This window comes from Apteryx rowi, unplaced genomic scaffold, assembly GCF_003343035.1.
Source record: "Apteryx rowi isolate R43461 unplaced genomic scaffold, aptRow1 scaffold_86, whole genome shotgun sequence".
NCBI lineage: Eukaryota > Metazoa > Chordata > Aves > Apterygiformes > Apterygidae > Apteryx > Apteryx rowi.
The window spans coordinates 934,846-962,569 of NW_020451160.1; the positions used below are offsets into that span (position 1 = coordinate 934,846).

General features: G+C 42.8%; 1 protein-coding gene across 2 annotated transcripts; it reads right to left on the reverse strand.

Moving 5' to 3' along the window:
- Positions 1 to 27,628, reverse strand: LLGL2 (LLGL2, scribble cell polarity complex component). 2 transcript variants are annotated; one of them, XM_026090550.1, is made up of 26 exons: positions 27,536 to 27,628; positions 27,234 to 27,341; positions 20,602 to 20,699; positions 19,532 to 19,613; positions 18,147 to 18,262; positions 17,356 to 17,514; positions 16,303 to 16,465; positions 15,991 to 16,123; positions 15,091 to 15,145; positions 14,741 to 14,895; positions 11,177 to 11,394; positions 10,600 to 10,667; positions 9,509 to 9,662; positions 9,273 to 9,377; positions 8,647 to 8,939; positions 8,211 to 8,364; positions 7,438 to 7,588; positions 6,632 to 6,748; positions 5,913 to 6,079; positions 4,868 to 5,132; positions 3,995 to 4,148; positions 3,260 to 3,297; positions 2,753 to 2,800; positions 2,170 to 2,212; positions 1,384 to 1,445; positions 1 to 677 (listed from the first exon to the last, which is right to left on the reverse strand). In XM_026090550.1, the coding sequence occupies exons 2-26, from the start codon at positions 27,306 to 27,308 to the stop codon at positions 670 to 672; spliced, it is 3,081 nt and encodes a 1,026-aa protein (XP_025946335.1). In that variant the 5' UTR covers positions 27,309 to 27,341; positions 27,536 to 27,628; the 3' UTR covers positions 1 to 669. The 2 variants fall into 2 exon arrangements, with proteins under 2 accessions (XP_025946335.1, XP_025946336.1); XM_026090551.1 differs by lacking the exons at positions 1 to 677; positions 3,260 to 3,297 and having other exon boundaries at positions 1,399 to 1,445.
- Between the last annotated feature and the right edge of the window lie 96 nt (positions 27,629 to 27,724).

Sequence of the window (27,724 nt, forward strand, 5' to 3'; positions counted from 1 at the left end):
GGAATTCAGAGTTTTATTTCCAAAAAAGAGGAACGTAGTGTTGAAACAAAAAAAAAAAATCAAGTTCAATTAATTTTCCTCCAATTTGAATGGCTACAAAAATAGATTCTACCCAAATCCATAAAGCCAGTTAACAGTACCATAACAAACAAAAACCAAAATTACTCATTCAGATACCACATACAGCAGTCACAGGAATCTAGCATATATTATGTTTTTTAAAAAGTAAACTTCTAAAATGTTTCCATTAAAACTGAAATACCCATATGATTTTAAAAAATTGTACAAAAAATAATTTTAAACCAGTTGGAGGTAACAGTGTGCGTTTATTAAAATCCTGCACCAAGGCAGTAACATTTATAATTTAAAACCCAGCCCAGTAGAAAAGAGAAATGTGCAAACATTTAAAAAGTTATATGTACTCAGAGGCTTGTGGTGCATCAGACCAGGCGATCCACTTCTGTCCTAATGCGAGGCGGGCTCCAAGAGGAGATGTCTCTAGTGAGGCACTGAAAGGGGAGGCAGAGGCAGGCATGCATACGCATGCAAGTTGCAGCTCAGTAGCCTGCAATGCAGGGAGCAGCGACACCCTCTCCCCAGGGACGGTTTGCCCAATCAGTAGTGTTATGGCACTCAGTCCAACGCCAGAAAGTCCTTGATGAATTCAGGTCAATCCGCTTTGAGGAAAAAAGAATGCAAAAGCCATTTTAGGAAACAGAAATTGAAAGCAAATGAGAGAAACCAGTATTTGGTCCACAGGTATGTGTCACTGCATCAGCTACAAGAATTCACACTGGGCCCAGAAGCTCTCTGAGAAGGTGCACAGACACCCATACAAGAGCTTATTTTGAAAGACAATAGCCCTATAGAGCCTCCCCCCACATACCTTTGTTTTCTACCCATAGGTTTGCAGAATTACAGACTCAAATTTTGCTATGGTCACTGCTCAAGCCTTCTTTTGAGCACAGAGGAAGGGAAGAAGGTAAGAGCAGTAGCACAGAGTTCTGTGCATCCCGTTACGCTCAGTGAAGGCACCTTTCTTTTCAGGACTCCCTAGTAAGTCTCAAGAGATTAGAGTGATGAAATCTGKCTGGCTCTCAGGCTTCCTTTATGGCAAGGTTAAGAGTCGGGCAGAATCCTTCAAAGGGTTTCTTATCCCTTCCTTTAGAACTGGTGCAGCACATTTATTCACGTGGCACACAAGGTGCTTACACTGTTAAGTACAACACACAACCAGCAGATTCCTATCCTGAAAATACCAATCACAGTTCTGCACTCTACCATGAACCATTTAAATAAGCTAAATTTTATCAGAAACTTCAATGCACTTTCTGCTTCCTTTGGCTACTTCACCGGGCCTGAAATATCTTTAGCCTCACCTACCTCCTCCATTACTTAGTCCATGTCCTAATGGACTTCTTGCCAAATTTCTTTCTGCATAGCTCCTGTAATGAAACAAGAGAAGATTCATTATTGCCATGCAGTATCATCCCATCCACTCCCAGCTGCTGACAGAAGACCAGGATTAGGTAGTGTCCAGAGGAAGTGCGCAGAGCAGAGCATGTCAGGCAGTCACTTATCCTTACACACCAGCAGTTACCAGTCCCACCAAGCTTCCTGCATCCGTTGCAAGTAGTAGTCCTTTGTCTACACTTCCGTAGCCCCTATCACCTGAACATCAGTGTTCTAGGGAGACAAGATAAAGCCCCGCACCCATGGTGGTAGTTTAGCTCTACCGTACAGACAGAATGGGAGCAGAGATACTGAACACGTCCAAGTGACAGTGTCAAGCCAGAATTAAAACTCCAGAGTCCCATCCTCGGCCAACTAAGCCCATGTGGCCTGCCCTTAGATCAGTATGGGTTGACATGAATAGAAACCTGTATGCGAATACTCAGACTCCTGTTCCTTTGGGATGTGGGAATGTGATCTCTCCTGCTTTTCGGAGAGAAAGAGACAAAGTATTATTCATTAAAAAAAATCAAGGGACAACATGTGAAAGAGAACCTGCCTCTCTCTATTTCCCTTTGATAGTTTGTTGGACATGCACATGATCAGATTCCAGCACAAGGATCCCTACCATCACGTCGGGCATTTCCCCTGCTTTCCCTAGAAATGCCCTCCCTTGCCAGCCCCATCCCTTAGGAACAGAAGTTGGTCAGTACTCACCCTCTGCCCCCCTCCAGAGTACTCTGGATCTCCTTCAGGACTTCTGGAAAGCAGAGAGTTAAAAAGTGAGCCGAGCCAGTGGAGATCTGCTTTCAAGGCAGCAGACTAGCCACATTCCACCTCCCGGCAAGACAGCCTTTAAAACCTGCCTCCCACCACACAGAGGTCAGACCTTTTAATATCATTGCCTCTTCAACAGTACTAGATTTTTACTGAACAGGCTGGCGCAAAGGACCGAAGCAGTCATTTGCCAGAGGAAATGCTGCCAGTCCCAGTGTACCAGAGCCCCAAAGGAACAGTCTGTTCCAGTTGTCATTTTACAAGTCCTACTGGAAAGTAAAAGGGCCTTCTCTTATCAGGGCAGTGAATGTGGCTATGCAGAACAACCCCTGCCTTAGGGCATTACTATCTGTCCAACCCCTCATGTCTATTGATTCATAATAAAACCAGTATTTCTAGCAGTCTGGTGTAACTGCAGATCCCTTGGAACCAAGGGCTGGAACCGGCAGAATTCCCAGCGGCTATCCTGTTTTCCCATCCAGAAATGCACTTGCCCTGACAGTAGCAAGTTCATCTCACTCACTTTCGTCATTGAGTAAGGCATGTTCCATCAGCCTCCCAGACTTCCTTTCTAAAAAGAGAGTAGGAAAAAAGTTGTTATCTAGTAATGTTTTCCCCTCTTCATGAAATACATGCACTTTTGAAAACCCACAATAGAACTGTTTTTTCTTCAAGTCCTTTTGACTTCACCGAATGCTTCACAACTAATCCTTAAAGGTTCTCACGTACTGAATTGTATTTTCCAGCAATACTGGTTTGGCTAACAGAAGATATCTGTAATTTCAGACCTTGTCTTCCCACAACCTCTTCCTTCCAGCAGGAACTACATTCTATTCTTTCAAGACAATCTTGCTACATGCAACCTACTTCAGCACTAGCAACGGCAGTTTAGCACTAGCAACGGCAGTGTCCAGGCCAGAGTGCTTTCTTCATGCCCCTCCTTACTTTCCCTTTCCTATGTGGAAAACATCAACTGTAGCAATAGGAAAGACTTTGAAATGCTGTATTTAGCACAATTTTTTTTGCTTACCATCTTCTCCATAGTCACCTGAAGTCCTTCCTGATCCCCTAGAAGAGGAAGGGGGGCAAAAAACAAACACTGACTCTGAGGCATAGGAGTGCAGAGAATTCACCTATACTCTTGGCAGCTAAGAGAAGCTTCAGTGCATGCTACCTAAATGGCATGTTGGGCAAGCATGCAGGAAGGACTTCATCACGTATTGGTGATACAGAGGTCTGAGGGCACTAGAGAACCTCTTTAATAAAATTCCTATAGGACCTCCATCAGTGTCAGAACTATTATTTGCTGATGTTCCAAAAGGAGAAGCACTAAGTTTTCCTTCACAGAGCAACAGTTCAGTCTCTTCAATAACACACAGCCCTTAAGTAAAGCAAGCCAGAATTTACAGCTTGTTACTCTAGCTTCAGGAGACCAATTCCCATGTGATTACTTTGTCCCAGCAGCAGTACTGCAAATAGGAAAACCATCGGGGAGAAGGTCACATTTCCTCATGCCAATCCATCCAGGAATGATGTTAAGAGTCTTCAAACAATAATCCTACTAAAACTTCTGCCTCATTTATTTATATATATTTTTAAAGAGAGTTTCTCTGTGAAATACAATACTTTGTGGGTGACAGCCTGGAAAGGGAGATGGGCTACAGAAACATTTAGAACTCATACCACAGGCTTGCTTGCATCACCTGCAGCACAGGAGCAGGTCACACTACCCAGACATAGTGTATAGGAGTTTTATGGACTTTACCTGGATTTTCTTGTAGTATTCTCCATGCCAGACCCATTGCGCACGTGATTGTTGCTTGTAAGTTCTGGCACATCAACAACGCACTGGGGCTCCACTAACCACTTGGTAGAAAGGGAAAACCTCTCAAACTCTGATGGTGAGATCAGATAGAAACCTAYAGAGGACAGAGAGAAATTATAAACAATTCTCAAGTCCAAGAATGTGGTTCCAGAACTAAAAGCGACCCAAAAAAGAACAGATACAAGTGTCATATATGTTCAACAGAAAAGGGCCTGTTTGCATTTCTTCTTTGCCAGTGTTATCCTGATTTAGATAAGAAGATATTACCCCAGTTTCCCTAAGAGCAGTTAACCTGAGCAATTTAAGATTAGGCTGAAGGATAATTGTGTTGTTCTATGCTGACTTTTATGAAAAGATATCCAGCAGCACAGAAAGATGTAAAGACTCAACTGCCAAGCAGAGATCCACCTTCAGTAGCCATTACATGTTGGATCCCAGTTTTGCAATTTAAGTGTTGATCCAAAACCACATACAGGAGGTATAATACAGCCATTTTCACTGTGCTTGCTACTTAGAGGGCCATTCCCTTATCTCCAAGGAAGAAGGGGGTGGCCAGATGGAAGCTACCTATGGGGCACATCCAACTTGTTAGCTAAAAGTTAGGAATAATAGAATAAGCTCACATTTGTTTCTGCTAATTCATACATCAATACCTGCTGGCAACTGGAACTGGCCAAAAATATATAACTTGGACACATTTATGTAATGCTCACCTATGTACGCAGACAGTTCTAAAACCTGAGCCCTACAACTGCTCTGTCACTGTTACAAACACACAGTAGAGGCAGAGGATTTGGGAGAACACCACCTTACCTTGGCCATATTTGGTGAAGACGCAGGATGCAATGCCGCTCACATCCTCTTTGCGGATGCAAGGGTAGCGGATCTGTAACTTGAGGAATGGCAATGAGATGATCTGAATGTCTCCCAGGTTAGTCAGGACAGCCAGGTCATTTTCACTATAATCGTTCGTCTTGCAGCTGCCAAAGTTGGCAACTGTCACCTTTCGCACCCTACAACCTTCCAGTGCCGTCAGCTTGAGCTTCAGTTTGGAGCTAACCTTGGGTAATGTGAAGACCTGTCAATAGGAACAAGACACTGACAACTCCTTCCTGTACAATGAAAGCCAGCAGCCACACCCCAGGACATCTGCTGCTCTCTCCTTTAACAGTGTTTTTATTCACAGTGAATACACACTAATGTAATCTGAGTCAACCTGGCTTCCTGTTCATGGGGAAAAAAAATAAAATAAATAATAATAATAATCAGCCACAGTCAGTGTTAAGAGTCTGCTTCTGTTCTGCCATCAACCAGTTTTACACTTCRAGCTGCAAACTGCATTTTTCTCCTAGTTTTTTCAAAAGCCCTCTGTACTCAGCTAAAAAATAAGGAAAAAAAATGGGGTTTACATTGCATGCTCTTCCACATTAAAAAAAACAAGGAGAGCCTACAGCATGCTATGTATGACTCTCTTCTAAGCTAGTTAGTATGCAAAACAAGAAACTTTAGCTGCTTATAGAAATGCCTACAAATTACTGTTTCTTTACAGTGTTACATGGAACTAACCACAGAATCAAAAGCTCCTTCCCAAAAGCAGAAGCAGCCTTGTAGAGAGTTTAAATATAGGAATAAAATTTCTATATTCAGTGTGCACATCATTATGCCGAATACTCAATTTGTCTGCACACACCTGATTTCCATGGGCTCAGGACTATTGTCATCATTTTTCTGGACAATACCACACTGAAGTACTATTCCTGAAGTATTATTCAAATTCAGAAGAATAACTATTCCGAAGAGCACTGCCCAGTGCTTTAGCACATTTTACATGCAGTCCACACGCACTCCTGTGTGATACCTTAAACTGCTCTTCAGATACCACCAGCAGTTGATGGCTGCCTTGCATATCAGGGCTCTTCGAAAGGTCATGTGCTACTTCCAGAGGTTCTGGGAGGGGAGTGCTGCGCCCATCCAAGACAAGTATACCCACAACAGGAGCCCTGTGCATCAGCTGAATTTCTTTGGCTAGACAAGATGAAGAAAAAACAAACAAACAAACAAAAAAAACCCCACAAACAAACAGAATTCTAGTCAGAGACACTGTGCTAGAAACTCAGCTCACATCCTCTCAAAGCTGGAGAGCCATAGACCTCTGCTATAGAAACATTATCTAAAAAGATTTAAGAGTTAAAGGATATTTGGACTAAATTGGTTCATGTTAAACAGTAACTATTATTACACAGAGACAACGGGCCCATCTGTCACCATAAGGTACATGTACACTGACTTGATGGTAAGCTTTAGTGACAGCTAATGCAATTTCAGATTTCTGAAGTCAGTGGGAATTGAGGCTAAGCAAGGTCAGGAAGCACTGGAGCTCAGTTACTCTCAGGCTTAACTTCAGAGCAAGCATTGCTCGAGCTCAGACAATGCTATATTTATCACCACTCTCTCACTGGTAAACAGTAGTAATTGAGCCATCTTGCTTTTCTATTTCTATAGCTACAGACATGCCACTCTGTTATAAGAGTGACACCTAGATCCATTAGGACTCTTGTTTTCATGAGCCATACTTACCCTGCTCTGCCCTGACAGGTTCATCCATCCTCCTCTCTGCCGGAGGAACACGTAAACAGAACGCGTAGACCGTACCTCCATTGGTGCCTGCCCACAAGGACGGGCAGTGGCGGGAGCCTGGAGCAACGAGAGGGCTCATGAGCACAACACCATCTCTGGCAACCTCGGATGCCTGCTTTCCTTAACACACTAGCTGTATGCACCCTCTCGCTGTTTACCTCCTAAACACCTTTATATCACGGCAGACTCACCAGGGAAACTACAGTTTCTTAGCACTTCTCTTTCCAAAACTTCACCATCAACAGCCCTGATAAAAGACATGGCATGCGAGTAACTGGAACAGAGTGCAATTTCCCTCAGTCACCACCATTGCTGCATCCAGTTTTCATGTATTTATATCACATATGAGCAGAGGAAGCTTAAAGTTTGGGCTCTGATGCTCACCCAGCCACCACCTTCACCAGAATTAAAAGGTGACGCTGGGGCAAGCGATGAACTTTAGAGTAACTAGACAGGGAAAACCTTATGCTCAAATGTCAGAAGCCATTTCAGCACATTTGAAAACCCATGCTTTCAGACCATCTAGGAGGATGAACTACTTATCGCCTTGGATTAGCCAGCAGCCAGAACAGCTAAATAACAGTTCTGCATGACAACATATGTTCTTGCTCTAGATTAGTTTTTCAGCATAGCACAAAGTACAACACAGGAGGTGCTGAATTTTCCAGGCAGTAAGACCCTAATGTGTTCCTTGGCAGAAGAGGGAAAAATCCACTCAGAAGGAAGGAGATGCTTTTTCTACTCACTATCTCTCAAGAAGGTGTCAGCAAAATATAAGGTGCGCACAAAGCCAGTGAAAGAGTCTTCTGCAGACCGGGCTTCAATCTTCCGCTGGACTGGAGCCAGTTCCATTTCCTGCAGCGTATCCTGGTCAAATTTGGCATTTGCCTCTTGAACCTTCAAATGTGAGGAAACATTCTGCAAGTCAGGCACAACATCTCTCCCTTGTCCACAACACAAGGATGCAGGTTAAACACGTGGCTTCAGAAGAGCAGAGCAGCCCAGTTTACCTGAATGTACTACAAAGAACTAGTTTTGCCCGTTTCCTACCAGGCCACTGCACACTGTAGGAACACTGTTCCTCTGGTACCAACTACACATGCCAGTTACGGTATATAAAACTCAGGGAGCTTTACAGAACTAATACTCACATCTCTCTATAGCCATTTATTTTACTTTTTCTCCAAGTTTTGTCCTCCTCTCCCCATTGCAAAGACACAGGGAAGAGAGGGAGATAGTAAGAGCAGCAGGCAATAGAAAGGAAAAGCGCCATCATACCAGTGAGCAGGTATATTCTGAATCACAGGTTCAACGCCAGACTGTACATTTTCCCCTGAAAATGTAACTATTTTTGTCTAACAGCTAGCAGCATCAGAAGTTGCTATTTTTGCCATTATATCAATCAGCCACCGATCCCACAGGAGGACTGCAGACCACCTCCTTCTCTGGGCAGCCTAATCAGGACTCTACATGCTCCAAGTTGTATATAGACAGGGCCCCAAAAAACTGGACCCCTTACCTCAGAGGCATTTCCACTACCTCCTCGCCGCTTCCGACTAGACACCCGGCTTCTTCTGATCCGTCTGAATGATTGCCGGAGAGACTTCTTCAAGGATTTCACCCGAGAGAGTGGGCCTTCTAAGGCCAACTGGTCACTGGGATGCAGTGTACATCTTAAAAAAAAATAATAATAAAAAAAAATAAAAAGGAGAGGGTAGGCACATGGTCACTTTCTACTGGGTGGCAATTGCTACTAAGAGTTCAACGTGACATGTACAAATGCAGAGACAAGAACATGCTTATCTTCTTGAAGATCTTCAAGAAGTCTAATGAGGTAGGACTTCCTGCTATACTGCTGCTGTCTAGAAACCTATTCTCATAACTTGCTTAGTTAGGACTTCCAGGCCATCTGTAACTAGGAATTACCCTGAAGCTTCTGGAAGGAAGATACTTACTTCACAAAGACCAGTCTTTTCTGCTGGTGGTCAAAAAGCCCAAAACCATGACTGGTACCAAAGGCCACGAGCTTCCATTCAGAGTGAAGGGCCAATGAGGTGACCACAGCTGGTGGTTGACATTGGACCAGAACAAATGGCTGAAAACCAGCTTCAAATCGGACAGGACCGTCTYGAGTCTTTAGTTTCTCGTGACCTTTCCATCGATAGCCCTCTTGGTCCTGCAGGAGATCTGCTTCAGCATGGTCCACAACATGTTCTGCATCTTCATCATTCAGTTCCATCACCAGTACCTGAAAGGAAGAGAACAAGCTATTAGAGCTTCTACTACCCAGGCAGTCTTCCAAGCTGCCAAGTCAGAGTGACATCAACAAGCCAAGAAAAGTCAGAAGATAAGTTCTCCACAGCTGGAAAAATTAAAGCTCCTCTCAGAGCTGATAAATAATGTTAGATAAAGTCTAAAAAACAGATTAGAGAAAGTAGGCAGCCATCAGACAACATTTCCAGTGACTAGTTTGATTAATCACTACAGAAATTAGTGTTTGCAATTTTGACACATCTCCAATTTGCACTGTAACAGGCTGCACTAAAAGCAAGGTTGATGGTGACTATTTATATATCAATACCTGCCCTGCTGTTCCAGCTACAGCCAAGTATCCACTGTATTTACACAGGTAGATCTTCTGGATCCCAAGTCTGGGATCATCACTGTAAGGGTCAAAGGTACCAACCTAGAACAGAGAGAGAGGGAGAAGGGGTATGTGTATGTTTGCACAACGGCTAATCTTTGTAGATGTATTAGTAGTACACGAATAAAAACTCCTCAGCTTCAGAAAGCTTCCACAAGCAATAATTATCTCACCTTGCGAAGTGGAGGCCATTCATCCTCACCCAGGGTGTTCATATTGTCATTGGGATCAGCATCTGTGAGAAATACTCTCACTGTACTTAGCTTATACAGGAGGTGTAAGCAGACACCAGATGCATCCCAAAACCGCACAGTGCCATCTTCATGCCTGTATGGGGGAGGGTTACAGAAAGCACAGATCATACAGAGGCACAGCAAATCACAAAGATGATAAAACAGAGGAGAAAAACAATGCAGTCAAAGGTTAAAACACGCTATTTTCAGTGCCCTGAACTGTGGCAAATTATAGCTTCAAGACTTTATTTTTTTTAAATCCAGTTTGTTCTTGATCTGACATCAATATAGAATTTAAGGTTACTCCAAAAAGCACCAAAAAGGAAAAAAAGCCCAAGCACATGGAAGGAACAACTCACCCTGAAAAAAATACTACTAGTAGAAAAGCTATGGGCTAAAAATCGAGCTTTAATCTTAGTTCTCCAGGTGAGAATTGGCAACATTCTTCCCAGGACTTCTAACAAACAACTTGCTGCACCAAGAATGAAGTGTCTGAAGAACAGCCCACAGAAATGCTTGAAAGTGCTTTGAAAAGAAAATGATACTTTTTTTGTGGTGAGGCAATTTCTTGCTAGCTACTTCATTCCAGCACTTGCTAAATCTGTTCATGCTGATCAAAACAGACAGGAGTCCAAACTAACCTCTTTGAGATTCACAACAGTGTAAATAGGGAAAAAAAAGCTTAAAACTTGCAAGATTAAGCTCTGCATTTACATCACTTCCTTTGAATCAGTCTGGATTACTGCCTGCACTTGTACAGTGAAGTGTACGAAAGGAAAGGATAACATTTCAGAATCAAAAATAAGGCAGCTTTATAGGTTATCTGTGGATATTGGGACCTGTCCTCTCAAAAGCAGCAGAAATGCTTTGCTTTATGAACCTAGCAGCCCAGGTTTGAGGAGTTATATTGTAAAGTTTCTTCTTTCCACAAGATGAGCAGACTGTAATCTCAAGGGAAAGCCTCGGTTAGTTCAAAAGGAAGGACAAATAGGCTGGAAGGGCTTCTTGAATTTTATCAGGTAAGTACATACCCTGTTAGAAGCAAGTCCCTCTGAGGAGGATCTGGAGCTAAGTTGGTGCCACCGTCAATTGGCCATGGCTACAAATACATGAAGGGAAGACTGTGACTTCCAGGGCAGTGACAGTATGAAGAGAATACACAGTCAGCAGGAGAGCATGAACTTTAGTGCAAGTGGCAGTGAAACAGCCCATGCTGTTAGCTTTTGTTTGGATTAGATGTTCCTGTTCTGACACCAGCTGTGCTTTTTAGTAGAAGATATTCTACACATTTCCTCAAGAAGCTGTGCCGAAAGCTTCCAGCTTCTAATTGAGGAGTTTGTTACCCCTGACAGCTGGGAACACTCACAGTTTCCTTCTGGCTTGTCAAAGCCTGAAAAAAAATATCACGTTTTAATCCCCACAGTGTGAGCAACTGCATTGGTGGTGGTCTGGGAAAAAGTCCTTCTCAACCCTGCTAAGAGGCAGGACAGCGCCTGTTGGGACTCAGCCCTGCACACCCATGGTCAGCAGCACAGCCCACCCACACTCCGAGCATGCTATGCTGTTCTTAAATGCATGTGATCACATCTACACTTAAAGCTGCCATACCATCTTGGAGTAGTGAATGTTCTGCTTGCTCCCAGCACTGATAATCCTCTCCCACAGTTTCAGGGGGATGTTGGAGACGTGGTGCGAGCAGGTGATGGCTGAGCAGTGGAGAGAAGCCAGGTACGGAGGATGGACTGCTGGCCAGCCTGCAGACTTTAAGTCTATCACCACCAGCTCTTCTTCTGCCAGCACCACCATAGCAGAAGGATCATCAAACTCTGTGGAAACAAGATTCATTGAGGCTAACAAAAAAGACTATCCAAGGTTAATAGAAACAAGCTTCCTGTAAAGCTCATATGGAAACTACTGCCATGGAGCTCTATACAAACATATTTTTGTTGGCAATACCTCTAAATGCTTCTGTGTTAACTGGGCCTATTGAGGCACTGATATTAATAGAATTCAAGATATTAATAGATTTACTGCAAGTTCATGTTCCTCTATATCATTGCTGGGACTGTCAGAGGGACTCAGTTTTTCTTTGAGGTGGAATCTGTAAACTGCATCCACAGCTAAACAAAACAAGTTTATACTCACCAATACAACTCAAAAGTCCTACCTAAAGCTAATTAACAGCAGGGCGTGATGGACATGTATACACCCCAGCAATGACCCATTTAGTACTGTATGGACCACAGTCCAGCTAGGCTAAGCTGCTTAAACACAATAATGCCATGGGTGTTGCAGAAGGCTTCTCTGTTTGAACTGACAAGTGTTTACAATTCAACACTCTCACTCTGGAGTTTTCCCTGCTTCTAACACATTGAGCCACGTCCTCTGGACTTTCTTTAATGAGAACATACATCTAATATATATTTATACACATTAGACATGATTACAAGCAAAAGAAATCTGTTAATGTAACCTTAGACATGACATTTACACACTGAATCCAGAAGTTAATTCTACTTACAACTAGAAATCTTAACCCACATGAAAAACACTTAGTCTGCAGTAACACGTACAAGACAGCCGCATTAGCAACTGGTGAGGAAGACCAGAGCTATGAATTGTTTCACACCAGCAGCTATCAATGAAGCTACACAAATCTAAGTGAAAGCATAGTTGCATTTGTGTCACCGGGGGTAGGGGTGAATAAACAGTACAAACCATGAGCAAACTGGCAGCTCCTCCCTGAGATTCCCTAACCTGTACTTTCACTTCCCTTTAGTTGTTTGATTATCTGCAATAAACTTGCAAGAAGGCAAGTCTATAAGCAAAGATATATCACTCCAGCAGAAGTAACTTAAAGTAATTACTACTTGGCACCACTCTAGTTAAGCATCCTGGGTTTCTCCTCTAACTGACCACAGCCATAACACAGCAATAATCAGCTCAGGTTCTTCATGAAGACTGTGGAGATGCTTTAAAACATTTCAAATCCAGTTTTAGTTCACTATCTTGTGTACTATCATTTGCAGTTGTCTACAGACCTTCTGAATTGGACAGGTAATATCATACCTGTACTGCATTACGCATGATGAGCCCTGCACTCTGATTAATACTGCCAACATTAACCATATATACTCTGTACTGAAAATAGCATTTTCCCCTACAAAGGCACATATTTGAGCCCATTGCTTATGGAAAGAATCTGTTTTAAATTGCTGAAGTAGCAAACATACTAAAATTTTTTAATGACTTCTATAAACTCATCCACCTACTAATGAAAAACAAAACCCCCAAAAGACAGGAAGGGTTAGTCCACACATTTTTCTTTTTAAAATTTCAGCATATTCAGTGTTGTGGAAATTCACTACCTATCACCACGCTGCAATGCATGAGCTTTGTGCTTATTAAATTACGTGGCTTTGGTATACAATTAATACTGTACTATTGCCATTGCAGGGAAAACTGCTCAAGGGCGAACAAGGCAAGCTATGCAGATCCTCTAAGCTCAGGCAATCAGCCATGAGGAAGCTTGTCAACCACAGAAACCTCATTTTATTGTAAGTAACTTCCTTGTCTAAGGACAACAGCTTCAGCTGCCTGCAACAGCTCCTGTCTGTACTCACTAGAAGACATGTTAACTAGATAATTCAATCCTTGAGCAGTATAAAAATAAAACCTGTTAAGTTCAGGTATTTCATCCTAAAGAGACTTAAAATCTAATTCCTGGATACGATTAGAAGTAGTCAATCTCTTACAAAAAAAACCAAACAAACAAAAAAACCCCACAGATTTCTTTCACCTTTAAGGCTTTTATTCCATTATTCAGAATCTCAGCTCTGACAGCTTCACAGAATGTAAGAGCGCCCAGCTTCTCTTATAATGAAAAGCTAAGCTAAACTCAAGATTAATGCCATTATTAAGCTTGAAGGTTTAGACGTATAGGTTCTGTTCTATTCTTTTCTATTCGGAAGATACCACCAAACCAAGCTTATAAAAGGCAGCCTTGTGTAGGTGAAGTCTATAATAACAAACATACAACAGCACTTCATCACACTTACAGTCTGCCTATCTCATTCCTGTTTTAATAGACCCTTTCAAGTCACTGGAAACAATCCACTGGAGGAAAGGGAAAAAAAAAAAATCCAAGACTTGTTTCGCTATGCCTCCTTTCCTAAGTCATTCCTCCACTGGATCTGCAGCCTGCTGTGCACAATAGGCCAGAGGGAGCCAACCTGCACATACACATGTAGCTGGGAGCTGCTATCACCACCACCATGCAAGAGAAATAGGTTTGGAAACTTCTGTACCAAGCAAACCAGAAACTAGAAAACCTGGGAAGATTCAGTAACGTAGACGATTTGCCTGCAAACACTTAAAAAGCATCTAAACTTTAGCCACTTGTTCTGACTCAACTTCCAATACTGTGTATTTGCAGAGCTTGAAATAGTACTTTTCTACTTAGTTACTTCAAGTAAACCAGAAACAAGAGCTATGCCAGCAGGAAAGGAAGTTCTTTGGGTGAAATCATTGACAATTCCATGAAAAGAAAAAAAATATATATTACGGGTATTGTGGAAACTAGAGTAACAAAGCTCGTCAATGGAAGCAAAACTCTGACAAGCTCTAGCTATGCTGAGGAATGAGAACTATTCAGTATTTGAACTGTTTACATTCATGTTTGCCAGCAGTAAGTAAATTACATACTCTGTATACTGACCCTTGGTTCTAGGACACCCTTTGTTGATTTATTACCCAGAGCCTCAGTCCTAAATCCAGGTAGTAATTAAGAGAAACACTGTCTTAGTGGGAGTAAGCTGTGTTTTTAATTATTGCCTCCTTTGAAGTACTGTTTCCAAATAGGAATATCCAAATCCTGACTTCACAACCTGGTTATGTCCAGTGTCCAGCCTCCACAGACAAGAGACTAAGAGGTCTTTCCTCATTAATAGAGCAGCTTACTTTTTTTAGGAATGTATGGCATTTGTAGTTGGCACATTCTTGATGCCAGTATTTTACACTTCACTTTTAATTGGCACAATTTCTCTGTCAAAGTCTCAGAAAACCCAAACAACTGAGCATAGACTCCACATTTCATTTGCTATTTACACCAGGAAAACATCCACATGCTTACACAGCTATTCTAATTCTTCAGTATTGCCTTTCACTACATACCTGCCGTAGGTTCTGAACTGAAGATGATAAAGAAGTCTATCACCCGTGATGTGAAGTCAAAGGCTGTTTGTTGGCCGCCATGGATGACAGAGATACTGTGCCGGTCACCATAGCTAGCCCGGGGCATCCCTCCTTGGAATATAATGTAAGGAAGCCTGAAGAGAAAGATGTAGATAAGTAGCGTATGCTGAAATGAGGAGTAAGGACAATTTCAAAGACTTGAGGCAAATCTAACTTTGACAAGAAAATTCTTACCGTGTTACTCTAAAGGGGTGTTATGGCATTTGCACCCTTTAAGGGCCTCTTGCTAAAAGTACTGAGCAGAGCGAAGGGATAGACCAAGAACTTACCCATTTTTTGTTGTCTGCCAGTAGATCTTGGAGATGGCCTTGCAAGGAAAAGGACCTAAGAGAACAGAGTTAGTTATCGTAATTTGAGAAGTGTATCTTTACACAGGAAGTTCCTTACTCTGCTTCACCTAGTTAGGAGCACGCAACCCAAGGTCATCGCAGGCTCCCTGTCAAAGGGAGCCGCCTGAATTTGGAGACACCACCACCACCTCCCCCGGCCAAGCCACATCAGATGCAACAATCCTTCCGGGACACGCTCATTCCCACAGCACTCCTCAACAAAACAAGGCTCAGACCCAAGGGGAAGTTCTGAACTATGTTGCTGATGGCTAACAGGGATGGGGAGTGCTGCTGTAGAAGCTGATTAACTAGAAAGGATTGTCAAAAACACAGCCATTCCCGAAATTAATGTAAAGGTGATAGAGCTTTAGAAGCTTCTATATGCTTGAAAGGTGAGGTCATTCCCATTTGATGGGTTTCAGCAAATCAGAGGCATCATTTCATCACTGCTGTTTGACAAAAACTGCACTTAGCTCACTATTAATTACAAAAGATCCAAGCAACTCCTGCTGAACAGGATACTTGAACTAAACCAAAGAGCTGAATCACAAACACCCTTCTTCATAAAGCATATAAGTTTCTTCAACACATTTTTTTCTCCATGCACAAGACAGACCTCAGTGATGCAAAGGAGTTTAAAATCCAAAAGAGAGACTGGAAATCCTTTAATTTAGGCTCGCAAGCCATTYAAAAGGCAGCACTGCATTTTGCCATCAGGATTAAACATTAGGGAGAACCTGACTTAAATATTCCACACAAGCTCAAATGAGTTGGAGTTTCAGATGAATATACARCAATTAAACCTCAGAGAAAGGATGAGTTCTATAACCACATACTGACCATAAGGCACAAGGTTTTCCAGAGGCTCAGGCTGCCTGTTGTCATTGGATACTGGCCACTGGGTGTAACTTCCATCATAGTGGCAACTAATGAATTTACTGCCATCCCTCTGCCAGTAGAGGTTCTCCAGTTGCTGAAGAGGAAGAGACACAGTGACTGCTCTCCAGAGGACTGTTAACCCCTCCAAAACCAGCTCATTCTTAGTGAGAGAAGCTTTGTCAGGCTCTCCCTGCACCCACTTGTCTTCAAAGGGCCCTGAGAGGAGACAGCTTTTTCCCCCCCCGCTAAATTGACTTCAGACTAGATTAATACCTGGCTGCCCAGGAAATGGTGTGTGACTTTACTATTTTGAAGGTCCCAGAGGACAATCAAGCCCCTACTGTATCCGATCAGGATCTGGTCAGGATTCTTAGGATGCTCCCGGAGGGCTTCCACCAGTTCACATGATCGCCTGTTACAGTAATCTTCTGGCACCCTACAGAAGCAGAAGAGAAAACCTAGAAAAGTTTACTCCAGGTGCAATCCAATATGACTGTAATAACAGTTAAGGTAGAAGAAAGAGGACCAAAGCAACAAAAAATTAAAACAGATAAGAATAAGTACGATCTTTCCAGGAATCTGTCAAGCAGCAGAAAATCTTACATAAGACATCACACCAGGCTCCTGGAGGCCTGCCAAGGGAACCAGCATCTAGTCCCATCTTCTTAAGGGAAAACCCATGGTTTACAGTGAATTCCAGGACTGGACCCCCCAGAAATGTGAAAACAGTCTGAATTGCCTGCGCTATTCTCTCGTGACCCTTACAGTATGAGTAATTGTGTACAAATGTACCGAACAGAGGCATTTGGTTTCTCTAACAATTTGTGCATAAAGCTGGCTCTGGATTTTTTTTTTTTTTTTTTAACTGACATTTCCATGACAGAAGGAAGTGACAAGGACACAATGTAGGACAAAGTTTTCAGCAGCACTTAAACCTCCAGAGCGACAAAATCCTCGTTTGGACAAAGCAGCATCAGAAGTTCCACCTATTGTCGAAAAAGTAAATGTGTAATTACAGCTAAGGGTAACTTTTGTCACAGGTGTAGACACAAGGGACAGGGCACAAGACTCGCAGCTTCACTCCAGGTGTCTCCTGCACAGTTCTGCCCATTTCCCAGCAGTGACAGTACTGGGTTCACAGGGACAGAAACTGTCACTTAACACATACCAGGCCAAAAGTTACTTTCACAGGAGTCATGCAGATTTGGATGGTGCTTAATACATAACAACGAACCCCAATACCTAAGCGAGGGAAACATTTGAACACAGGATCTATCTGCTAGTGGGATTTCACTTCTACGCAGCGGCGCCTGTTTGCTCACTCACCGTTGCAGCACGGCCTCGGAGGTTATGGTCCTGTCCTCTAGTACTCTGAACGATGGAAGCTCCACCACAAAGACGTTGCCGCTCTCCGTACCAAGATACAGAACTTCCCGCGAGGAGTGGGGAAGGACAGCCGTTATCTGCGTAGTGCTTGGAGGAGACCTGGAGATGCAGAGGAAATCTGGTTAGCAGCACACAAGGCGGCAAACCTTACTGAACTTGAGAGCTGACGGTTCACCAGGGACATTTACAGAAGTGACGTTTGTCTTGAGGGCAGAGATTTTGAGCCAAGCATGATATTTCAAAGGAGGAGAACACTACCTTTAAGATAAATTACATCAAAAGACTTTTGGCAAGCGCATGAACAAAGACGCAGATGCCTTTTTACAGCAGCCTCTCTTACTAAGCTGTCCCTAAAGCAGCTAAAAATAGCTCACCCAAAAGTGGCAAGATCACGTGAAACTGAAATCATAGCAATATTTTAAACTCTTACTTAAGGGATGATTAGATTTGCTTAACCTTAAGATTTATTGCTCCTGTACACACAGAAGTGGATGCACATTAACCTTTAAAAAAAAATAAAAAATCACTTTTTACATTGGTACAACAGTCCTTAGAGGTCGTCTCCTGGGCCCTAGCAAACTGTTTCCATGGAAGCCCCTTTTAATGGATTCATAGGAGCAAGAGTGTCTCTGAGATCAGGACAAGCTCCAGCTAGAACAATAGCAGAATTTTCCTACTTGCTTCCTACTTACTTATCCCCAAACTAGCTCGAAAACACTCTTGCAGATTACCCAGGTGGCCCTTTCAGGGTGAAGCGGCGCTCCTCCTGCAGCTCGGATGCTCCGTTGTGCTGCCTCAGGCTCCAGAGGTGCAAACTGTTATCATCGAGTAGTGTCACCAGCTGGCACTACAAAACAATATCCTTCGTTTGAGAATCACAACATTAAAATTAGCACAGTAGATGTAGCAATAAAGTTGCTGCTGTTCATAACCCTCTCTGCTAAAGTAGGATTGAGGAGCCAGCCACAGCTTTTCATAGTGGTGCATATATACAGTTGCATTCAGCTGCACAGCAGCAGTGCTGTCAGTTAATGACGTGGGACTTTGGGGTCTGGGGGAGACAACAAGTAGCCTAAAGGCTGAAAAACCTCTTATACAGGACAAAGACACAGGCTGTCACCAGTTGGGAGACAAGGATTTCGGCCCTTGAAAACCAGCCTGCGCTGTGGAGCTCAGCGAGGCATGTGTGAGCTGCTAGCACAGCACCTCCTCGCTCGGCACGGTTTGCTGTAACACACCCCAGCCTTGGGTGGGGCTAATGTAGTCTACTACACCGCACTCCTTGCATTCTTCACGTTCAACCTCATTCTGGAGGGTTGTGTCAGAGTCCTTTTACGAGCCCAGCCCTTCTGGCTGTATGTTCAAATTGAAGCATTTTGCCTGCTAAAGCCACACCTGGTGCAACACTCCCCGTGGGAGTTTCAGTTTATACCATTAGTTAAGCAAACAGCCACCCAAAACTGCTTGAGAATTAAATCCGTCTCATAAAGAGGCCACTGGCGATGTACTGGGGGTGTCAGGTAAAGAAGCACCTGGCTAAGACACCGGTCTGCCAGACAAGAGAAGGGAAAGCGGTTAGACAGCCACTAGCCACTTGGAAAGTTTTGTCTTCCTGTTTTTAGTTTGTGGCAATGACAGTTCAGCCGTCCCCAAAAGCAAGATTCAGCACCCAGACAAACACAAAGGCAACAACCGTAAGAGCAGTATTGTTTTGAATTCCCCCAAATAATGAAATCTGTTCAGCAGCAGCTACGGCTCCACCTGTTCTTGCAGTAGGGTTGGGTGGGTTTTGTCCTGCAGAACAGGGGTTGCAAAAGGAAAAGGAAGTTTTTGTTTCTGCTTCAGGCTGCCTGAACTATTCAGGCCTTATTACCATTCCCACTGTACTTGAGATAAATGGCCAGTTACAAACAATAAACCTCCTCTAAGTTTTATCAAACATCTCTGTGGCAAGAGCGCTACCGAGAGCACAAAATATACTAGGATAAGTGTTCCAGACCAAGCAGCATTTGAATAAACTTGATATTAGGAGTCCAGTTACCCAGACCAATTTTAAAGTCAACACCTGTTTAAGAGAAGTCTACATAAGTCACAGAAGAACTGAAAATACACTCACCTGATCAGGTATAAAGTGTATCTGCATTACAGTATTGTTTTCTTCATGTAAACCCATGAACTCCACCCCAGGAGCGCCATATCTGAAGGGCTTGTTGAGGATCAGTAGTATTTAAGATGACCCAGAGCTACAATTAATTGATAAGAAGCTTGCTAGCAAGCAACATGAAGAGAGATTAGTTTGCAACCAGGTCGTACTGTTAGCAATCCGGACTGAGGAGAACCAGTGCAAACCTACTTTGATTTTCTGTGCTTGTGGTGGGTTGCTACAGAAGAACGTGGAAGTTTCCTCGTCTTTTGAGCATATGCAGAAGAGGTGCCTGGACCCTGTTTTTTCTCAGAGATGTTTAGTGGTTTCCCCAACACTACAATCCTGCTTAACTCATTTGTAACCAGGAGACAGATGGCTCCTGCCTGCATGTGGAGTTCAGCCTCTGCACACAAACAACACTGGGAATGATTAAGCAGGCACAGAGAGCACCAACTTTTCCTTTCTGGGCTGAGCAATATGCCTGCTTTACAGCACGCCCAGCTGGCATGCTGCCACGGGAATCACTCACTGCCCTGTACATGCAGTACTGGACTGGACATCGCTCTTTTGGGAGAAAAAGGAACCACCCTCAGTATTTAGGTCTCTAACACCTGGATGGTCACAAACTCAGGAAGCTGAAAGTATTTTTGACTTCATTTTTAACCTTTGAAATAGAATTGCTTTAAAAACCAGAACCCTGCCCCCTGGCCCAAATATTTAAACAACCCTGGAATTTACAACATGAAGGATTACTAAACTGAGGTCAGATCTTGTCTGACCTCCTGCATAGCAAGAGCAAAGCGCCCCATCTAATATCTGCATCAAGTTCTGCTTCTGTTTGAGCTATAATTCAGCTCTCGGCAGGATAATCCCACCCTGATCAGACTGGAATCACTTTAAGGCAAACTGCTCTAGCGTTCAGTAACCCTTCCTTGCAAATTTACACTTTGTCTGAGTTTAAATTTGGACAGTGTCTCCAAACACAATTACACCTTCTTATGCTATCAGAGAAATCTATCCCAGGCGGTTTGAAGGAATACAGTTTGATGGCTCCCGATCGCGTTCCAATGGCCATGAGGCGAAGAAAYGGGCTATAGCCCAATGCACTGGGTTGATGGGGAAATCCATGTTCCACAGTCTGGTAGAGAGAAAAAAATTACGATTAACAGCATGTTTCATGGACATTGTTACATACAGATGAAAGACAAAAGTTAAATATGGTGTGGCAGTGTGAAACACAGCATTTAACGATAGCTTTTTCTGTTGAAGTCTTCAAATAGAGCAAATTAGATTTGCTGGAAAATAATCTCAGGCCAGATCTGATCCAAGAGCCCCTGGCTGCACAGCCCAGACATGCAGAAGTGCAACAGAAATGAAAAAGCAATATTGCAAAACCAGTAATCCACACAGTTCTTTATATTAAATTTATAAATAACTCTGCACAAGCACAGCTTACTCAGTCTCCGCAATACACTGGATCAGTCCTCATCAACTTTACTTCCTGTAAACCACCTGTTCAGCATAATTTCAAAGTCTGACACAATTACTGCTTATTGTAAGGTCAGTTTTATCTGTTAAATTCCATATAAATCAGCCTCCATAACCTTCACTTCTTGATTGCCATCAGGAAGCGGTGCAAAGTTATGAAGAAGCGTTGAGTGAACACCAGCGCTTACCAAGAAAACCAAACAGATTACCTACGGGGCAATCAGGAAAACGAATGCATCTGATACCCAATTTCCAGAGGTAGCATGAGGAACACCGGCCTTTCATGAGAACAGGAGCCTGCTAGGCTACCTCAGACTAAACCAAAGCCATTCTGTAAGGAGAAGACATCAGTAACTATCACGGAGGATAAGCTGTATGTTGCTTGCTCTTAGCAGCTTCCCTAAAGCAAAACGCACATCGCATCAAGAACAAGATTTGGGGCGTGCGGTATACAGCCATCTGCACGCTTAGCAGGGCTGACGCATTTACACGCTATGGCAGAACCTTCTGCCATCCTTATAGGTTGCAACCAAGCTGTTCGTGAAATAGCTCAATCAAGTTTTTAGAAGYGCTAGTGTATAGCTGTCGTCATTGTTTAGAGAAAACAAGCATGCTTGAAGGTTCAAGAGTATATAGCTATATAAAGAGTGATCTGTGTGCCAAGATTAATAGGGCTACCGCACTGGAAAACATTCAGTTGTACTTTCAGTGCAGATATAGCTACAGGAAGAGATGTATGGCTAAAGCGAGTTGGATAGCTAGAGAATAGGGATTTGTTTCAAAACAGCCTGAGGACAGGTCACACAAAAAAATAAATGAATAAACAGAGAACCCTCTGTCTACAAAAGTAGGCACTTGCTCCTCACTCCCATCCTTGTTTCTGTCATTTCACTGAGACGGAGCTGCCACCTTACCTGACTTTACAGTCTGTTCAACCTAAAACTAACACCTGGACTTTATTTCCTGCACAGTGACTTCCTAGCTTAATCCTTTGTAGGAGAACCAAATAAAAGCTTGTTTCATTTGTGTGGTCATGCCATTAGCCTGAGGTGTTCGCCGCTGAAAGGCAGCCACAGAGTAGTTTAATGACCTTTTACTGTTCCTGCTCACGGGCACAGGAGGATACGGCTGACTCCACAGTCTGCTAGATCCCTTCAGCTTTGGCCATTTGACCAGAATTCAGACGCTGTAAGACAGACCTCCTTCCTCCAAATCAGCAGTTACCCCAGTTTGAAGTGACGCCAGGGGAGGCTCAGCCATTTTAGAATAGACACAAAATTGGAAAGATTGGAGCATTTCCCATTTTTCTGCTTACCAACTCATAAGACTGGGCAAAGGAGGCGTTACTAAATTTTAACCTTTTAGACCTAGTAATTTAAGATTATCACTACTGGCTCAAAAAGCAGCAAGTTTATTCCCTTCATGATAGCTTAGTCTCCAGCCTTACTTGTCTATGTTATAAGAAGGTAATTCAAGTGTTACATTTGTATTATTAAAAATTTTTTCGAGAAGCCAGGGTTTTTAGCGTTACACTTGAAGTTGTTGCAACTAGGCAAAGGTCAGTTAGCACACACAAAACCTCCTAGAGGCTGTATGAAATTAGGAACTAAACCTACAGACTCAGCATTGGAACAGAGCAGTTTTCTAATCTAATACAGGTGAAGAATTTCTGTGTACCATAACAGCTACTGAGATGACACAGAAAAGATTTCTAGTTGCCAAAGAGTGGGAGTATGAAGCCACGGTACATAGTCTGGGGAAGAAAACCCAAGATAACATGTTACCTTAACAACAGATCAGGCATTCAACTGAATCTGCTGTAACATAAGCTACAGACACCATTACGCTCCCCCCCAAAACAGAGCAAGGAACTTGTCAGGGAGAAACCAGTGCCATTTCGCTATTAGCTTTAGTTTCAGCTTGCTCACAGCCACTGAACCGCCAGGCTGCTGGCAGAGCTAGGTGTCATTTTTAATGAAACATCAATTAGAAACCGAGTTTTGTCTGAGACTTCTTCCAGTCCACAAGAAAACCAGGGTTTAGCCATAATTCTCATAATAGAAAAACATGACCTATAAGATACATACTACATTTTAGGATGCTGTCAGTGCTAGCCTTAATATTGGCCTAATTATATCCTGGGTTTGATGTGCTGATTTGTAAACACATTAGGCAAGTAAATATAAGCTTAATTTTTTTTTTAAATACAAGCCCCAATGAACTGCAGAACAGAGCGCACCACTCAGTCCTAACGCTAGGAAGGTAAGTTTCCCCCTAGATTTGCCTTTAATAGAAAACTCAGAATAAACCTCACATACCACAGGCAAGTGTGCAAAAGCTACAGCAACTATTACAACCAGGAGTAAACTGTGAGCAACACTGTGCCACTGCGGAAAACAGCAACATGAGCACAAGGAGAGCGACTGTCAGTAACAACCATAGCCCGTTACACACCTGTTTACCGAGTAAAATAAATCTATTAATGGTTTCTGATCGCCTTGTATTATCCAACCGAGGTACCCATAAGGCAGAAGGGAAGATAACTCCCTCCGCTGTCATTCATTCGTTTCCACAGCAGGGCAAGAAGGGGCCACGTGGTGGCTTTCTGGCCACAGCGGACCCCAACAGGGCCAGGCATTCCCACTGTAGTCACTACCCCACATCTTTTCCTTGCACTTATTTATATGCAGGAGCTTTTTTTCTTTCTTTCTTTCTTTCTTTCCAGTCGCATCAAGTTCAACCGGCCTCCTTTCCTCCTCTCTCAAGCAGGTTTCAGCAGCCGGTGCTTTCACCTGCTCAGCAGGTAAACCCAGCCAGGGGGCAGCAGGCAGCAGAGGTGACAATGGAGCCTTTCAGCAGAGCTGGAAGGAGAAACCAGAGAGGCAACAGTGTGGCCTCCTTCTCAAAAGGGCCTTTGTTTCTTTGGGGAAAACGAGGAGCTTTCATTTTCATTTTTCCTTAGACTACAGATTTGTCAGCACCGGTGAAAGGAAGCCTGATGTCAGCAGCATTAACTAAGAGAAACACTTCATGTCAGTCTCGTTTACTGCAGGAAAAATGGCCAAATTAACAGTTGTTTCTCAGCCCACACTAAAGCTGGGCAGATGAAATTTGGTGCCGTCTTCCTCCTTTCATTTCTCTCCGCTTCTCCTCTCAGGTTGTTTTATGACAAAGCGGAGACAAATCCAACGGCATGCAATACGAACCCCGCACCTTCGTTAATGTGCCTTTTGAAGAAATAATGAAGTCAGAATGTGTTAAATTCACTTTGCGTAGACACTAATTGAGTATTTAAGGTAAGCTATCCATCACACCCATTACTGAAGGGTTAGGAAGACTAAAAAGAGGGGAAAAACACACAAAGCCATAAATTAAAGGCAATGCTCCCAGTTTGGTAACACTCAGCTGTAAGACAGGCTGGTTCACCTGTGTGCTACCCATCATCTAGGCTGACAGTGCCAGCCTGAACATGTTCATTCTGCAGGGCTTGGGCTGAGCCAAAGGCATCCAAATACTACTTCCAGAAGCAGGATAAACTTAAAGGAGTAGACTGCCAAGTCCACATACCTTATCCTTCATTCTATCCAGCGAGCTAAAAACAGAGTCTCACAACAGGTACACACAAGTATGGGAAGCTCTTAGCCGCACCGAGGAACAGACACACAAAGCTCGAGTCACTCGAGCAGAATTTGGGAAGGTTCTCTGTGAAACAAGCACAAGTTTGAGGAGAGCTTGAAGAACTAGTCTAGTCCAGTTATCAGTCCTTTAAAACCATCCAAACCACCTCTTTTACGAAATAGAGATGCAAGAGGAAAACAGTAAAAAAAAATCCACAGGTTATTGAAACCTGAGGGAGTAAAACAAAACAAAAAAATCCAAATGCAACAAATATACACATATAACATATATATATTCTATATAGAAATATATATATACACTATATATAATATAGTGTATCTATATATCTAGTTTTTTATATCTATAACTGCCTGTATGTAACTGCCTCCTGCCTTTTTTAATTAAAAAATTCCATTCCTGGGTCAACATGACCAAAAACACTCCACTCCATTAACACTGAATTTGCGTGGCAGTACGCATGAATATTCAACTTGCACGTAACCAACAGAACGAGGGCAGGAGCACCACATCACTTTTAGGGTACAGACCTTCCATTTAGTCAYTACCAGCATCACGAGTAGACACAGGCTGTAGAGATGCAAGTCCTCTCACCAGCAGCTTATAGTCCCACAAAATATTTCCCAAGGGGGGTTTTAAGCAGAAGTGTTTCAAAGGCCTCAAATAATAGGTATCAAAAAACTTGCTTACCACCACACTGTTTTTACTAGCATGTTAGACATGGACAGTCCTGGCCCAGAAAACACCCTAAAATTCTTGGCTCCTTGTAGCCACCACCTTTGACAGGTCAGAATTAAGGTCTGTCTTTCCCAGCCTTTCTCAGCCTACCTAGCAGTGGGTAGATGTTTATTGTAGCAAAGGGTAGGCTTTCAAGGGATCCCATTATCTCTAGAAATACTGGAATGGAACACACAAGATTTGAACAAGCTTGTAAGAACACAATATAAAAGATTCTAGTATCATGTAAAAGCACTGGTACATTCCCTTTCCAACTTCTTGTTGGAAAAAAACAAGTTAGTTTGGCTTAAAAGTGCAAATGCATTTTGCAAGGCCTTTCATCATCAAGTTGTTAATGAAGGTAAATCATTAGGAAGTGTCCAAAGTAGCCACCTCCCTAGAAACAAGATGCCATTTTTACCTTCAGGTCTGAATCAAATGAAGCCACATACCCTGATGCCAAGCTCTAATATAGTTGGAAGTTTCCCTCTGCTGCAAAAGCTAGCTCTTTCAATCCTGTTTTGCATCATCCAAATTAGTCCTGGTAGGTAAAGTTTAGCCAAAAGTTCTCATAAGAGAAAGATTTATTCAAGGAAGAAATAGCAAAGGTTGCTCTGAAATATGTAGCATGCTACATGCTTTTAACCTATTCATTTTAACCCATCACTGGGATGTCTTGAAGCTGACGCTGCATTTGGCTAAATACAAGCAACTGAACACCGGACTTCATTTACTGAAACTTTTACTGCATCTGCACTAGCATTTCCTCATGGTAACGAGCAGAAAATAGGCCAGAAACAGTCCAAGTTCCTTTTGTCTCTGATGATGGGAAGGGGAGTGTGGAAATGATGCATATTAGTACCAAATTACATTAAATGATTCATTTCAAATCTCCAAGCAAGTTCCACTTTAAGGGCATATCTACACTAAGGTTTTAATGAATCAAGAAGGTTATTTCCTCGGCTTACATCACTTACCATTATACTTTTCAGCCAAATTCCATTTAACCTCAGAAATAAAAACCTACAAATATACTTCTGATACCCAGTGGAGGGTACTGTAAGTAGCCATTAGCCTACCAATGAATTAATATCAGGCATTTACAAAGATGAAAACACTGTTCCTGGCCAGACTAGCTGGAGCTCTAAAGAAAATGCCCAGAGTGCTGGATAGGTAGGTAGTGCAGCCAAGCATTGCTGCTCCCAATTCACAGGGGGAAAAGGAGGGGGTGGAGGCACAGACAGAAAAACAAAACAAAACACCCTAGATACAGATTCAGACTAAAATAACAGCAAGTTCATTATGAATGGCCACTGTGTTGCCTAGGCATTCCCATATTTCCATCTCAGACCTCCGATTCTGCATTTAAACAACAGAAGTACTGCTTATAAACCCACAGCATAATCACGGGCAGAGAAATCTGGCAGCTGCTTCAGCTGCGTCTTAGGTGCAGCTCCCCAAAATGTTTACTTCCATCGTGATACTGCAAAGACTACCTATACCATAAGCAATCACAGCACGTGGCAAGGCAGTGAAGATCTCTTCTTTCACTGACAGCGCCACTGAACCAACAGCATGACAATATGCTTTTTCTTAACAAAAGCCAGAACTGAAAACATGCTCATGAGCTTTAAGAAAACAAGTCAGGCACTTGAACACATTGGAGGGAAAAAAAAAAGTGCAGTACTGAAAACTGGAACAAACCACCTCTCCTAAATTTAACTTTTCCACCCACACTCAGGTAGTTTTTCCTTCCCTTTTTACTCTGCAATGACTCTGGACGGATTTGCCTCACACACATATACTTTAAAGTTTGAGGAAAGCACCATACCTTATTAAACTGGAAAAGGTCACGTTTGAGTCTCTCTCTCACTGGATCATGTCCGGGTCTTAAGAACCTTCTCATCTTCCCTGCTGTATTACCTTGGCACCAAAAATCCTAAAAAGAAAAAAAAAAAAAAGACAAAGCCATATAAACAAAAGCAGCCTGAGAAGAGAAGCAAGCAGAAGTAGGTTATTTCGGTTTAGCAGGTAACAGAAATCAGCCAGAGCACAATGAGACAATACAGCTATAGAGTAACTAAAACCCGACACCACTGCCGATCTCCATCCCTGGTGGCAGGATTTACTTACAGAATACTGTTTTCACGTTGCCTAAGTGGACCTAAGAGGACAGATCCGAGAAGAGCCTCGTATTTGTGCCGCCCAGGAGATCCTTTGTCCAGATATGCAAAGGGGATTTTAGAAGAGTTTTTAACCCTTGGCCGTTTTGCTTTCTCTTCAGCTGACCTTATCCAAGGAAGAGGCAAGCAAAAACACAGC